Source organism: Rhineura floridana, chromosome 7, assembly GCF_030035675.1.
Source record: "Rhineura floridana isolate rRhiFlo1 chromosome 7, rRhiFlo1.hap2, whole genome shotgun sequence".
NCBI classification, from domain to species: Eukaryota; Metazoa; Chordata; class Lepidosauria; order Squamata; family Rhineuridae; genus Rhineura; species Rhineura floridana.
Window position 1 is genome coordinate 98,282,641 of NC_084486.1, and position 16,441 is coordinate 98,299,081.

At 40.1% G+C, this 16,441-nt stretch overlaps 1 protein-coding gene across 3 annotated transcripts in view; it reads right to left on the minus strand.

Moving 5' to 3' along the window:
* FARP2 (FERM, ARH/RhoGEF and pleckstrin domain protein 2) overlaps positions 1-16,441 on the minus strand; it is a 125,236-nt gene that overhangs the window by 14,752 nt on the left and 94,043 nt on the right. For all 3 annotated transcript variants that reach the window (XM_061636655.1, XM_061636656.1, XM_061636657.1), the window contains exons 14-18: positions 12,271-12,434; positions 10,248-10,337; positions 8,610-8,743; positions 7,281-7,362; positions 4,982-5,219 (exon numbers count right to left, since the gene is read on the minus strand). In XM_061636655.1, coding sequence (XP_061492639.1) covers positions 4,982-5,219; positions 7,281-7,362; positions 8,610-8,743; positions 10,248-10,337; positions 12,271-12,434 — 708 coding nt within the window. The remainder of the gene's footprint in view (positions 1-4,981; positions 5,220-7,280; positions 7,363-8,609; positions 8,744-10,247; positions 10,338-12,270; positions 12,435-16,441) is intronic.

The window sequence follows — 16,441 nt, forward strand, 5'->3', positions numbered from 1 at the left end:
TCGATTAATCCATCTCATTACTAATTATGATAATCTTATTGTCATAACCATAGTCAAAATAAACATTTCAATTAATCCATCACATCAGAATCTGTTAGGTTCAATAATTTCAGTAGCCATTGTTCTATTATCTCTATTAGTTCCATTTTCCATCTTCCATCTTCAGTAATCTTGTTAAGTCCAGTAATTTCAATATCCAATCTTCCATTATCAGTATTCCATAATAATCTTGCTGTCAAAGCCATAGTCATATAGTAAGAGTCTGATGGGGATTACCTCTATCCCAAATATTTTCTTGCCATCCATTCTGAATAAGTTGCTGAAATACTGCTGTAAAATCATATCTCTGTTCTTTTTTTCAAAATACACTGGGTCATCTCTTAAAAGTTTTTCCATTGTCACATGGCTGCAGATAATTCCATAGATTTTCTCTATATTGGGCTCCATCACATCATTCCAATCCAGAAGATTATCCATGCCATTGATAACTTTATCTCTAGAATCTTCATTCATTTCTTCAGAGATAACATTGAGTTCCAAACAATAGATTTTATTTCTAAAGTCCATAGACTCCAAATCTTGTTCCTGTTCCACGTTGGTTCCAATCTCCGGGATCTCCTCTCTCACAGGGACCCCTATTCCAGTCTCCAGGGTCGCCTCTCTCACAGGGACCCCTGTTCCAATCTCCGGGGTCTCCTCTCTCACAGGGACCCCTTCCAGGGTCACCTCTCTCACAGGGACCCTTATATCTTTAATCTCCTGCTTCATTTTACTCAATTCAATTTTCATTATCTCAATTTCATCCATTATTTTCTGAAACATAGTTATTTCCAGATTTTCAGCCACTTTCTTAATTGCCATTTTAAAAGAAAAATATAGGAAAACCACTTCTTATTTCAGCAACAATTGGGTTAATACTCCAAACTTGGTGACATCACAGTATAAACAGAGCAGACAGCCTTATCTCTCCAATAGTTAAGTAAACAAAATGCAGTTCCCAGGATCGAAACAATTAATGGCAATCGTCAAGAAACAGATTCGTCAAAATAAAATAGACCAAAAAGAGAGTAGTCTCAAAACAGTATAATATTTTTCAAAATAAAAATCTGGAATAGAAATCCCTCTTCTGTGTATATCTTTAGAATGCAAATCCAGGACAGCTTTTTGCAACAAAAACAGAGATAAGCTATTAATTAGTACGTAGCAGAGAGAAGTTATGGCTCCCCAGTGAGATGTCAAAAACTGATCAATCTGGCAAATCTCTTTTAAACAGCAACAATTTAAGTCAAGTAAAAGAAAAATATAGAAAGAAGGGTGCTTGCCTGTTAGTGCGTTCTCTCTTAGAAGATAAGGTGAACGTTCGCTTTATCAGATAGAGCTTGCTGTTAAAAATCCGTCCCACCTTCGTCGGCTGGACCTCGTCCCATAAATTAATGAGATCTGGTCGTCCCAACAAAAATAGGCTTTGAGGTTAATCTCTTCGTTTCTCCCTACCCGGGAGAAGTTTAATCAGTCAAAAAAAAAGAAAAAACTGACTGATATATCTGAATAAGCTTCTTTTGAGGCAGGAGCCCGTCTCAAAAGCAGGCACAGGCTAAGTCACCCTTCCCGGAAGTCCATGAAATCGTATTTTCTGAAGATATTGTGGAATTCAGCAATTGTCCCTTTAATGCCCTATCTGAAGCCTAAATAAGGATCTGAAACTGTTTAATAATATGCCATGGCAATAAGCAGAAGCTTTAGAGCTGTATCCTGTAAATAGTTAATTCCCTATAAGAATGGATAATGCTACAGGATGTAATGGGAGGGAGTGGAGGCTCCAGGCCACAGAGAGCTTTGGCTATGGGGCGGTATACAAGTTTAATAAATAAATAAATAAATAAATAAATAAATGAGAGAGAGAGAGAGAGAGAGAGAGAGAGAAGAATGAGGTCTTGCTGGGCAGTGCCAGGCAGGAAGCTCAACTATAGATGCGTGGGATGGGGGGACTCATGCAGGAACTGGTTGTCAGGAGGATGGCACATGATTGATCCTGATTGGCTGCACCAGAGGCCAGCCCCTGGGAAGTGGGGACAACCCACTGGGCATATAAGGTCTGACAACCCATCGTTTGAGGGAGAGACTCCATGTACTAATGTTGGGAGAAACTCCACATACCAACATTAAGAAACCAGAAGCAGGAGGAGTGTGTGACCCAGCCATCACTACTGTGAAAAGCTAGAGAAGGGAGTCTCCTGGTAGCTGCATGAAGTAATGTATTATCTTCTCTGTTGGTTGTAAAGTACTGCTGTAATGTGGAATTGCTTTGATTATTCTGCTAAGTAACTAATAAACCAAGCTGATTGGCACAACTGGTGTTAATTTTCATAGCTTACCTGGATCTGTTTAAAAGAACATTCTCTCCCCACCCCCACCCTGGGCAGAAAAGGGATCTCATTAAACAGGCACTCCATAAGCATCTGGTTGGCCTCTGTGGAAAAAGAAGATTGGACTAGATACATCTTTGATCTTATCTAACAGGGCTATTATGTTCTTCTCAAGCAACAGCCATAAGAAGCCATTCATACTCTGGGCCGAAATATTTATGTATGGATGTGAAAGTTGGACAGTGAAAAAAGAGGATAAGAGAAAAATCAACTCATTTGAAATGTGGTGTTGGAGGAGAGCTTTGCGCATACCATGGACTGCGAAAAAGACAAGTAATTGGGTGTCAGAACAAATTAAACCAGAACTATCAGTAGAAGCTAAAATGATGAAACCTTATCATACTTCGGACACATCATGAGAAGACATGATTCAGTAGAAAAGACAATAATGCTGGGAAATACAGCAGGGAGTAGAAAAAGAGGAAGACCAAACAAGAGATGGATTGATTCCATAAAGAAAGCCACAGACCTGAAGTTATAAGATCTGAACATGGTGGTTCATGACAGATGCTCCTGGAGGTCACTGATTCATAGGGTTGCCATAAGTTGCAATCAACTTGAAAGCACATAACAACAACAACAACAAATCTGCAAAAATCCAGCAGGTTTGCACTTGCATAATTATTAAACCTTGCATCCAAGAATTAGGTTTTCAAAATGCTGTAATCTATTTTGCAGAAAGTATTGGGAAGCAAGGAACTGAAGGCAGAGAGTTTGGAAGCTAGGAGAGAATACAAGCTCAGGGAAATAAACAGGGAACTGTGCAGTATACTGAAGCTCAATTCTGCATCTATTTAATATCCTCCACAACCCTATTCTGGCTTTTGAGACTGTAAACCATATTTGTCAACTGTCCTTGATATTTTTTTTAAATGGTTACAGAGATCCTCAGGGCGGGCAGTTTTACTCATGGGAGGGGGACAGGGAATTGTGGTGGGATTTTTGTGCACATTTCTTTGGTTACAACTCTCACTTAACCACCAGCAACAGAAAAACCCTTTAAAATTTCAGGCTGAGATTATAAGGAATATTCTAAACTGCCACAGTACTTGATTTCACAATCTTCATCTTGTTCCATCCTCACAGCAATCCCAGGAAGTAAAAGACATATCATTTACATTTTACACATGGGAAAAGGAAGAGATCCATGTTCAACACCATTGAGCTAGGCCATTATCACTGATGATATCTGATTTTGCACTGCATAATACACCTGCACATATACACAACCTTATCTATAAGTACTATGGTAGATTCCCATCATCACACAGTACAAGCATACAGGAATGAAAGCTCTTATATTTTCTCATGGTGCATTGTCTGGGAGTAAAGTGCCTCTGGCAATGGCTGAACTGCAATATATTCTTCTGATTTTGTTTTTTAAATGGGGACATAAGGTGGAATGCCAATCAGGTTGAGTTCACACTTGTATGTTCACAACTTAATGACTGCAGATTTCCTAGCGTTTTGCATGCCTTCCAACTCAGTATTTTCCAATGGAGACAGTTCACACGATCAGCGATGTACATGCATGACTCAGTCCTCCACTCAATGACACACTGCTCACAGAAAGTAGCATGGAGTAATAAGAGTAATAAGCCCAAGCAGCTCTATAGGTGATGTTTAGTCACAGTTTTAATGTGCACAGGGGAATAGCACCAGCACTCTAAGAGTTTGCAGACAGACTTCATCCTTTTTTCTGGGGGGGGGGGAGAGAGGCTAGAGCAAGGATGGGGAATAGGATTCAGCTGACAGGCCAGATTCTGAACTACCCACCTCCATGTGCCACTCTGACAGGTGGGCCGGGATATCCACCTGTCAATCACCTGGTGTTACCATACTATCAAGTGATTCAACTTCCAAAGGAAACTTCCAAAGGAAAGAGTTTTGACCCCAATTCTTTCTTTACATCCCTGGCATGAATTCAAGCTGAAATGCAAAGGAAGAACTGGGAGTGCACTCTAAACATATTCCCAATTCTTGCTTTGCAACCAAAAAATATGTACTTTTTAAATTTGGTGCTTTTTTTGTTGACATGCAGGGTAATAAAAAAAACTACCAAATTTTTAAAATGCCAACTTTTGGCTGCAAAGGAAGAATTGGGAGTGCATTTTTGAATGCACTCTCAATTCTTCCTTTTAGCTGTCTTGAAGTTTCAAGCAGTGACTTGAACTTTCCCACATCTGACATCATATATGCCCAGGAAATGTGGGCATGGTTTGCCCAGAACAGCCTGGCTGGCTTAAGTGTTTCATGTGAACCAGCCCATTATTTCTCAGTAAGAGGGGCCTAAAGTTTTTACTTGAAATATTTATATTTCTTTGTTTATAAAATAGACTAATGGTAAAGGTGGTACATAGATTACAAATGATTGGCATCTGGAGGTTCCCCACTACTGAGCTAGAGATTTAAAAAAACTGAAATGAGTTGAACTAGTTTTGTAGCAATACTGTTTCCACCAAACAGCTCAATTTCTATCAACCAGCAACATAAAATGAGAATACAGAACATGTCAACTAGGGGCTTAGCAGATGTTTGTCTGATCTGTCACTCACTTCTGCAGTCAAGGTAGTCCCGATGATCTGCCGTATAGTGTTTGCAAAGTCTCCCCAGGATCAGCTTGTAGTGAATTAACCTCTGGATGGGTTTGAGCAGAAAAGTGTTGAGAGGCAAGTAACAAACCTTCTGGAGTTCAAACTCCTTATAAACAATTTCCAGTTTCTTAATGCGCTTAGTTGCTTTCTCTAGTTCTGACAGGACTTCATCATGTTGCTGAAGGTAGCTGGTATACTCCTATGGGATCACAAAAGATGCAACCATGAGTACAAGCAAAAAATATTTCACACACATCCTTGATCCTATTTGTGAGATGAAACTACTGATCAAGTCTCACAGTTACTTGCAATAATGAATCAGTTAATAAGGAAATCAAGAAATGCCTTTCTTGGTTTTTTAAAACTGTGTCAATTTTAACCAGCCTACACTCAAAATTTGTTGACTGTCAATGTAACTTTTACACATAAATTAACAATCCTAGACAAATTTTGTGAATATCTGAAAATTTCAGAGAGAGAGAGAGAGAGAGACTGATGAATGTTGACCACCACTTCTATTGATTGTCAACATTCACTTGTGCATGTCTGAAAAAAAGGGAATATATCAATTTGGGAGCATCACAAAATTCACCCGGCATTGGCAGCATTGAGAATATTCATCTTAAACTTTCACTGTGACATACATTTACTTTCTTTGAGGGGGCAGGAGAACAGAAACAAACACTTCATGACAAGGCAAGATATGTTGCTTTGCACATGGCAGCATACGGACTGGTTTTTTAGATAAGGCCTATTTATCAATTGGTAGAATTTTACCAATCTGAACGTCTTTAGGCAGACGTTGCCAACCATATGTAGTCTGTGTACCACCTTTACCATTAGACTATGTAACAAAGAAAGAAATAGAAATAGTCCCCTGCTAATTAGAAATAATGGGCTGGTTCACATGAAACCATGGTTTAACGCAAGGGTGGGGAACATTTTTCAGCCTGAGGGCTGCATTCCCTCATGGGCAGCCTTTCAGGCACTTGCCAATGGGAGGCAGGGTCAGCGGGTGGAGCAACACATATAACTATATAGTTGGTTACATTTCTATGCACACATTCCACACAGAAATCTTTCCAGCTACCATGCAGGGAAGCTAGCAGCGTTATAACAGTTCAAGGAAACATTCCAGCTATGCAAAACCACTTGAGGCAGTCACAGAGCAGGCCAGTGAAAGTGTAACCTTGGGAGAGGAGGCATGGTTTGGCGAGGGTCCTGAGGGCAAGACAGAGAGGGCAAGAGGGCCACCTTCAGATTCCGGGACTGACGTTCCCTACTCCTGGTTTAGCACTGCACAAATGAGCAGAAAGGCAACCAAGTGAAGCCTCTCACATACTCCCCCACATAGTTGGAAGGAGGACTCTGGCTGCATTTATGTTCAGTTTCACAGCTTGTCATTATAAATGAACCAGATATTGTGATTTAAGGCAAATTCTGCTGCTTAAACAAGCCAGCTTCATGGCCCATAATTTGAATCTGGGTTGTTTGTGGAAACTGACCAGAATTTGGTTTAAATCACAATATCTGGCTCATACACAACAAATCAGAATCCTATGAAACTAAAAACAAGTATGGCAGAAGTCCTCTGCCCAACCATGTAGAAGGAGCAGCAGGGTGGGAGGAGCATGCAAGAGGCTTTGCTTGGGCTCCTTCCTGTTTATGAACATAAGGCTAAACAATGGTGGGCAGAGCATCCCAACTCAGGGGAAGCTGGTGTAAGTGGTGCCAGCGCAAGAGAAGCCGGTGTAAAGTTCTGCGGTATCCAATTGCCGTTCAGGAGCCTCTGGGTTGGCTGAATGCCGGCTCAGCTGGGAGGTGCATGCAGAGACCAGAAAGTAAAAGCCTGCTCTCCCAAATACCCCTACTGGGGAGCAAGCCCTCTCCATTGACTTCTATTGTATTTATTTTATCAGGCTGACCTATTTCCTTGCATAATTTTTGCCTGAATTGGGACCTGCAGGAGTGTTTCAAACACAAGTTGGATGTGGCCTAAGTCCCCTCACTTTGGCCCCTCCCCTGACACGTGACATGCCCCCCTTTTGGGACTTATGCCAGCCTTGGCTGAGCTGGGTTGAGGGACTTACGCCAGCGTAGCCTGGCTGAGCCAGGGCCCAGCTAGCTCAGCTGGAGACCACTGCATTCAGCTCTTCTCAGCCTGGCATAAATGTCAGCCGGATTGTGCCCTTAGTGTTATATATTAATCAGCTCACTGAAAATGGAGGAACACACAAATTATTGAGAGTTATTTCTCTACCTTTAGTGTATTCATATTTCTTAGCATGACATCCCCAATCCGTTGATAATCTCCTTTTGTGGGAGCATTGGAACGACCCTCCCTACAATGATGAGAGAATGAGATATTTAAGATTGTGCTACTGCTCTAGGAAAACTGAATCTTAAAATTATTTTCCAGGAAGAATTTTTCCTAGAATCTAAAGCATGCTAATAATAACTATGAAAGTAAAGAGCATCAAAACTTTCCATTCATTCCTCAGCAACTAACCATGCTTCCTGTTTTGTAGCTCAAATTGAAGTCTCAAGATGCAGAACATGTAATAATCATTTTTTAAAAGAGCAAGAGATTTATTTGGTATAATATCAACTAAACTTGTCTAATTGTTCAGTATTTTGCAAAGATGGGCATATTAGGGATCTGCAAAATTAAAAACAAACACCCTCCCCCCCCCATATTTTTACTCTTTTTGACTATTCAGCACTAATTCAAAAAGCAGAATACCAGCCACTGAAGGAAGGGAAGACAATCCAGCCTAGAATTGAATTAGAGTTTACTAGAGATTCTATGTAGCAGGCAATGCCCATTTTTAATTCTCTTATGCTAATTCTCTCACATGATGCTATGTACCTGCAGAAAAACCCTAAACATCAAATACTTGATGATTACCTTGAATAACATAAAAATACTAGTACAGTAGGGCCCCACTCATATGGCAGGTTAGGTTCCAGACACCCACCGAAAAGTGAAAACCGCTGAAAAGCGGATCAGCTGTAGTGCGAGGGTCTGGAACCTAACCCCCACTGATCGCACCAGAGGAGGAAAAGATCAGATCTCCCCCTCCTCGGGCAGAATCAGCTCGAGCAGGAGTCTGATCATGCCAGAAAAAGAGATCAGCTGTAGCACGCTACAGCTGATCTTCCCCTCCTCTGGCGCGATCAGCTTGAGCGGGGGTGTCTGATTGTGCCAGAAGAGGAGATCACCTGTAGAGTGCTACAGCTGATCTTCTCCTCCTCCTCCGCGATCAGCTGGAGTGCAGGAAGCTCCAGCCCCCCCTCCAGCTCATCACCCCGCTGACGCTGTATTAGCGGAACGCCGAAAAGCGGGACGCTGAGAAGTGGGGGCCTACTGTATGTGGGTTATCCCAGCAATTGGGCTTAATGGATGTAACACTAAGCCATAGTTTAGCATTACAAGAATGAGCCACAGTAAGCCCTGGACTTGCATGCTCCCTTCTCTGGTACAGCCATGAGGAGTTTGGAAGCTTTCACAGTATCAGAGGAAAGGAGTTTCATCAGACAACAGGGAATTTTTACAAATTTTTACCTTCACAATGCTGTTAATGCTTACCAGAGTGCTAGCCGCTGCTCAAGCTCTTTCAGAAAACCTCTGTGAAATTCATAGATAGGGTCTATATTAGAGAACAGCAAAGTCATGAGACCTTCAGGCATGGCATTCTCCTTGACAACTGCACTGCGAAACCACTGTGGAGGAAAGATATATAAGGAATGGATGTTTGGCTTCTTTCCCCCAGTATGAGCAATGTGAAAAGCATCAAAGAACCCAGAAAAAAACATGCAAACAAAAATTTAAAAATATTAAGTCTTTGGCAGCAGACATTTTCTAAACAAGGTGCACAAGAGATGTTCTTCAAATATTCCAGCCTGCAAATTCTAGTTTATAGCCAATTTTACCCTAAGGCCAAAGGAATGCAAGAACATGCACCTCCAACTCTCACTAAAAACATCCCTCTTATTTTTTTGCAGATCAAATAAGACACTCCGCTAAGTTCTTCTAGCATCAAAATGTGACCTGAGAAATAAGGTTGAATCTAGACATGGTGCAGGAAATCTCTGAAAATATTTGTTTCAAAGCAACCAGTGGCAGCCATGATTTAGATCCAGGGATGTAGTCGGCCGGGTCTGGGTGTGTGTGTCTTAAACCCCTTACTTTTTTGGGAGCAGAGTCCCAGTTGGGTCCCTATGTCTCCAGTATCCTACAAGACAATCAGCATGAAAGCAGAGTGTGTTAGCCACTGAGAAGAGTCTTCCAACATGCTTCCTTGTCCTTTCCTGTTGATTGAAGCCAATCAGAGTGAAAGGTGAGTCAGCCACTGAGAAGATTCTCCCCTTTCATGCTTATTGGCTCCTAGCAATGTCTGTTAGTGTGGGAGAAGGCATTAACAAGGATCTCATTGTCAACCCAGCAGCAAAAAAAAGGGGGGGGGAGAGGAAGAGACATGGCTGTGACTATCATGAGGGGACCCTGCACTTCTAAATTTGCCAGTACACTACTGTTTGGATCAGAACAGCAGTGTTATGGGAGGAGAAATTTATCTTTCTCCCCCAGCACCATTTCCCCAGTTTAAATTCTCCCTCAAGGCTTCTATTAGCCAGCAAGTGAAGACACACACAGGTATAGAGTAAGGCTGACATGCATTTTAATATATAATTTTGTTTTATTACACACACACACAAGAGGCTGCGCCCCTGCTCACTGCTCGCCAGCCTTCCACTTGCTCTGCCAATTACCCTACTTGCCTCACCTGTTCCTCTGCAGCCAGTGGCCCCCACCAACCCTCCAGCCACCCACACTCCCCTCCACAACCTGTTTTTTTGTTAGGTTAACTTGTTTTTAACTCTGAATTTTAATGTACATTTTATATAAACCCCTTGAAGTTTTTTTACAATTAAAGTGGCACACAAATTCTGTTAAATAAATAAATAAATAAATAAAATAAACACACATAACTGAATGCAGGCTAGCAAAACTTGTAAGCTTTCTAGGTAAATGGGTACACAGGGGCAACAATAGACATTCATGGAAACAAAGATCAAACTGAAAATGAAAGTGCAGAACAGAAGATTTTGATCCTCTCCTTGCAAGAGTTTCAGATTACATGAAAACATCGTTATTTCAGACACAGCCTTACTCATACAATTATTAGAATAACTCTTTTTTGAGTGAAAGTAGGTTTAAATCACTTACTACAGTTAAGACTTCTAGGTCTTTTAAATATGTTCGTTCAGTAGCAAGAATTTCTTTTGCAATGAAATATGCTTTGTCTGCTGGGTATCTCTGAAAGAAACAAGCAAATCCCAAATTAAATGAAACAGAAAATGCTTCTTATTAACCATAAACTTGGTTCAGCTCTATAAATGAGACTCCTTGAACCATCCAGATGTGTCAGTATGATAGCCAAAAGCATGGCCTCCTGCTGTGAGCGGTTTTTTAAGTGTTTTAAAAAAAATTGGATCAACTATGCCAAATGTATTCTTTGGGAAACAAAACCCTGAACCTGAGATGTGAACATGGGTTTCATTAAACCATGCCTTGACCCTGATCCAGAGCTAGCTGCTTGCAATACACTGTTACCTGTGACCAAGTAGGCATGATAAGAACTGCCCACAGTGGCCCAAATTCATAGATGGGATACAGCTGGTACTGCACATTCCTAACATTGATGGTAATGGGCATTCTCATCTGTACTGTGCCAAGATGAGACCAATCCATTTGGTACTTGCATGAAAGATTCCTTTCCCTCTGCTGCATGCGCAGGAGGATGGGGGACTTTAGGGGTAATGCTGCTACTTCTGTATGGGATAGGGTGGTGATGGAAGAAGCATTTTCTCCCTCCCCTCTGTTTGGCCCATGCAGCAGTGGTAGCACTGTTCCTAAAAAGATTCTCTAGGTGCTAGGGATGTGCTAGAATTCCACCCAATTCAGGTTTGGTACTGAATTTTCCATTAATTTGCTTATTCAGAATTGCCAAGGATCAGGGTTTAATGCAGCAAATTTCCACGGCTATTTTTGAAAACAGACTTTTAAAAAATCCACCTCTATAACATTGATTGTTAGAATAACTTACTGATATTTTCTTCAAAATATTGATATTTCCTTTAAGCATATTGATATTCATATCAATATTTTTTCCAAGCAAAAAAAATGGATTGGTAAAAGCAGTGGCTAGCAGATACAGAATGAATTCAAATTGATGCCAGCATATTAGGTCAATGGAATGTTTTTGAATTGGCAACAGATCCCATCCCTAGTCTGCACAGAGTCATACTGCATTGAACAGCTTTCATTTCTTTGTCACTTCTTTGAGCTTGATGGAAACAGAAACATGGGTACAGGAGGCCACGAAAAATCCTTTTAATCGATGTAATCTAACCTCAGATAAGGCATCAGACCACAGCTTTACATCTTACTATATGACTTTCAATATAAAAAACACTTTTGCAGAAATCCAAACATTGTTAACATCCTGGATTAAGATTATGGAACATGCTCCAAACAGAAGAAATCCAGCTCGAATTTTTCCCATATTCTCTTAAAATACCAAATTGTAAACTTTTCCTAGTTTTTGCAGTGGGGAAAAATGAGTCCTAATTGTAAGGCTAATGTACCGCTTGCTTAGATATGCAAACTCAAGACTTTGCCTTTTGTTCTAGACAGTTTCACATTCACCATGGTTGAATCACCAGCAGTAATCAATACTGTTGTTAAATAAGATAAATTGCCTCTGGGTTGGGCTGCGCTTGTTCAACAAGCTCCTGTGGTCACTCCCACCTGAAAAAGGTGTAAGAGAAGAATCTGTTTTTGAAAAGGAATTGTGGATTATTAGATTCCAGCAGAGCCCTCAAATTTAAAATTAAAGTATTTTTAAAATTATCTTTAATGTTTTACATTACACCTATTCTCCACAAAATAAAAAGAACAAAGATTATGTTCTTTGGGTAAAGGAACCATTTAATCCATATCTTGCTTTGAAACAGCTAAGCATGTTGTATGCAAAGCATGGTGTATTCATTTTATCTTCAAAATGTAGGTCAGGAAAACACACTGCATGTGAAGTGCAACAGTACACTAGTTAGTACACTGGTATAGCACAGCAAAGTTTGCACAGTACTGATACACACAGAACCTAGGAATTGAAGCAGGGTATCATGCAATGGACAGAAATAGAAGTCACACTCCTTGTTAATGACAGACCTTCTCCCTCCCTTACCTTACGTCTTGCGTCATCCTCTTCTTCTATCCTGGCAGCACCAACGTCACTCAGGACAGGACTCAAAAGAGGGGATGAGCCCTGGCCAGGTGTGTTCATATTCACATGAAATGGGGGGTTCGGGGTCACTGGACTCTTCATTGGAAAGGAAGACAGTTGAGGACCTAAGTATCACATTAGGAGGGAAGCGGGGAGGAGAAAGAGGTTAAAGACGGGTTTTGTTTCAACAAAATACCAGGCACATCACCAAATCCACATCACGCAAGCTCCCTCGTTTCAATTAAAAATTATGAAATGGGCCTTCAAATGGTTTTAAGCAATCTTTGAAAATGAGAATTATGATTTCCTGGAGTGTTAACAGTTCTACCTTCTGCAAATGGATAGAAGAGATTCATTGTTATATGCCTTCAAAAAAGGGAACGGAAAGCAAGAGGGCAAAAATGGGGAAAGTTTAATATTTTCAGAGTTCAGTGTACAGCTGATTTCAGAAGCTGTGTATGTGTAGATAGGAATACACTTCTAGAAATATGGAGACCACAGACTGCATTCCCTTCCTGACTCCATAACCATTCAGAATGTAATGTAATGTAATGTTTTATTTCTAGACTGCCTTTCGGCCAAATAGGCCCCCAAGGCGGCTTACACACACAAAAAATACAAATACAAAATACAAATAAAAACAATACAATTTACAAAAAAAAAAAATCAAACTAACGAAGTCCTAACATCTCTAAAAAAACAGGAACAGCAAACCAAAAGCATTCATCTTCCTGGTAAAGGGCAGTCCCCAGAAAAATGTCACTAAGAGCAGGGGTGGGGGGCAAGGCAGGTGGAAATGCTTGCCCCTTGATGGTCCCAGCACAGTCTCATCCCTGCAGCAACATGACTCAGCCTGCAGCTCCTCCTGATAAGGCCCAGGCAGAGGGGTGGAGCAAGGCAGGTAGAAGTTTTAAATAACTACCCATGCTATATACAGTTTCCTCTACAGGCTTCAAACCACATTGCATTACTAAGGCTGTAAACACACTGGTCGCCCTACAGCAAAGCACTTCCATTAGCCACAGCTGGAGGGGTAATGGGTTGATCTGCCAATCAGTTGTGAAATCTCTTTGAAGCTGAATAATAAAAAAAGGAATCAAGCTGATCCCACCAGGTTTTACAGGGAAAAGGGTCATGGTTTCACCAGTGTCATGTGCCCCCATTTTCAGAACAGAGAGGTGGAGATGCATTGGAACCAGCAGAACGGTGAGTGTGTTTCTACCCTAATTGAAAGACAGCTCTTTTATCGGTCAAGTAGTATCTAAAGGTGCATCTGGGCAGCCACAGCAACAACTTAATTATCACGTGGCAAGGAAAGAAAAAGGAGATTTTCAAGACAACATTTTAGCATGATTATGATTTCCAAGGCAGAAGAAATGTCATTTTCTTCGTTTTTCATTTTAGCTTTTATTTGGAATAAGTTATCAATCTATTGAACAAAATACAAAATAGCTGTTTCTCTACACAATGAAGATCTCTTAACTTTAAAGTTTTGAACAACTAACAATTCCTGAATCCCTACTTTGGCAAGCAAATTCCATGCTCAGTATTGGAATAACGTAAGAAGAGTCTTGATGGATCTGGTCCAGCATGTTCTCCCTGTGGCCAACCAGAGAAGACCACAAGCAGGACCTGGATACTGGAGTTTTGCACAAAAAAGGAAATCAATTGCACAGATCAAAATATAATGTTAAGAATTCTGGTGCCCTAAACATTGCACCATTTGTTACTTAGAGCACAAAAATCTGAATCAGGCTGTTCATCTCATTGTCACTCACTTTCAAAACAAACAGCTTCACTGCTTATGAATTTTGAAATCTTGAATTTACATTATGACTGACATTTTTCATGTTATAATTAAGAAAATTTTATTCTCATACTAAAGCTGTTTGGAGTGGGTAATGCCAAAGACTGCTATGTTGACACCAGTAAATGCTCTCACAGATATGTTGCCACTCCCACTCCAAATTCCATTCTGTGCAGCTTTAGCAAGAATCTTTGTGCTCTGGCCAACATTTCCTCTTGATTCCACTGTAAACACTAAAAAAAGTTACTCCAAACTGCGCAAAATTGTCCACTCAAACTGATCTTATGGTACAGTAATAAACAGGCACATAATACTTTTCAACGCTTATTTGAAATCATGATTAAGAAACTGGAGGAGAGCCAGTTGCAAGTCTTCAGCTACAGTGCTATACTATCAAAAGGAACTGACTGCTTTGTCTTTTGACTCGGGAAGCAAAGCCTTGTAAAAGTAATGAATGCAGACAAAAGGGGGAGGCATCATGAAAAACAGAGGAAGTTTAAGTGCATGCGTTCACACTAGCTAACTCAGGAAGCTAAACAATGTCATAGTCACCTGGAAGAGATTCAGACTATCAGGGAAGTAAAAGTTAACTATTAACAGTCTTTGGCCAATCTAAGTGCATTTTATCAGTTCATGCAGTTCCCCCCACCCCAGCCCTCACTCCTCCTGACTTGATCTGTAACCTCCACAGTGTATTTGTTGGCATTTGTTCCTTGCTGAGAAAGCAGTTTTCAGGAAATTTGCTTGAACTTGCACATTAAATACAAAGAAAAGGAGGCAGCGTTATTAAAATGAGCACCATTTTGGTCCTTCCCCAAAATCTTTTGTATTTAGTTTCCTTTCCAATAGAAAATGCTCCTCTTTACAGTGTTTTTTAAAAAAAACACAATTTGAACATACTGTTTAGCCTTAAGGCTAACATTCTTTGTGTGTGTGTGTGTGTGTGTGTGTGTGTATATATATATATATAAGCAGATTGTGAGCAAATGGTGTCCAGTATGTTATTACCACAATTGTAGGAAGCAATGGTGGGGAACTCCTTTCATCCTTAAGATGTCCTAAGTAAAGCAAGTTCTGCCACGATGTCACACATTACGCATTAGCAATATTATGTTTTCAGATGTATGATAATGGGATACTGCTATACTTTTTTTGTTCAGATTAATTGCTTTTACCTTACTGCTCATCCTCTGCAGAAAGTAGAAGAGTAATAGAGAAACATGGCAGTGGGGAGTGATTAAAGATGGAGTGGTTTTGAAACAATTCAAATTAGCATGTGTTACAGTTGATCAGTGACTGTAAAGGCCTCCTGTTATAGGGGAGTCAATTGACAGAAGTCTTTTGCAGCCCCCCTGACAAATGCTGATTGTGAGATTATTTAGAAGGGGCACCACCTCTAGCTTTACTATCACAAGCATCTTTTCAGAGAAAAGGAATGGAGGAATATATGTTTAAAATCTGAGTAGAAACCATTCATACAAAGGCATAGTAGGGATTTTAGAAACAAGTATTTTGCTGGACGATTTGCTGTGCCTTTTTTGTATCTGAAGATGAGACTGTCTGAACATGTGAAAAACCACTTTTTTTTTGCTACTGAGTCCAACTTCTGTGCTTCCAGGGAGGATTGCACTTTGAAGCAGGAGTTTCATGTAGTTTTTCAGCTGCAGATTTATTTGTTTTTAAAACACAAATCATATTACAGAAGTGGGAATAAAACTGTACAAAAGCTGATACAAAGTATAACACCTTCAATTTAACCGATGTCTGTCAGCAGTTAAGTGGGGGGAAAGATAATCAAGTGTTTTACTTCTTGGAAAATCTACATCCAACAAGAATTTCCTTATTTAAAAAACTGGGAGAACTCATTACTTCTAAGTAAACTGATTTTCTTTAAAGCAGGTGAGTTTCAGTAGTACCACTGGCAACGTATATTCTACATTTATTTACTGATTAATTTAGAAAATAAATACATTCGTCCAGGTCACAATAATGTATCAAAATTTGTTTTGTACTTCCACCGTAATTCTAAAACAATTTGATGTTCACAAACTCCTCAAATTCTGATTTATGTACATGCAAAGTATGAATTCTCCAAAAGGTTTGTAGCCATTTGTCTTTCTATTAGAAACTGATGCACTGACAAGATGTATAAGTGCATTACAAGTTGCAGAAAGCCAGGATGTCTTAAAAATGAATATTACACGCTTAAGAGCTGTCATTAGTATATAAGCAACAACATGCAGGCAGACATTATGGGTAAGATTTCACAATAGCTTCAGCTCTGATCTCTTTAGTTAACGAATGGTGGCCAGAAACTTCAAAGGG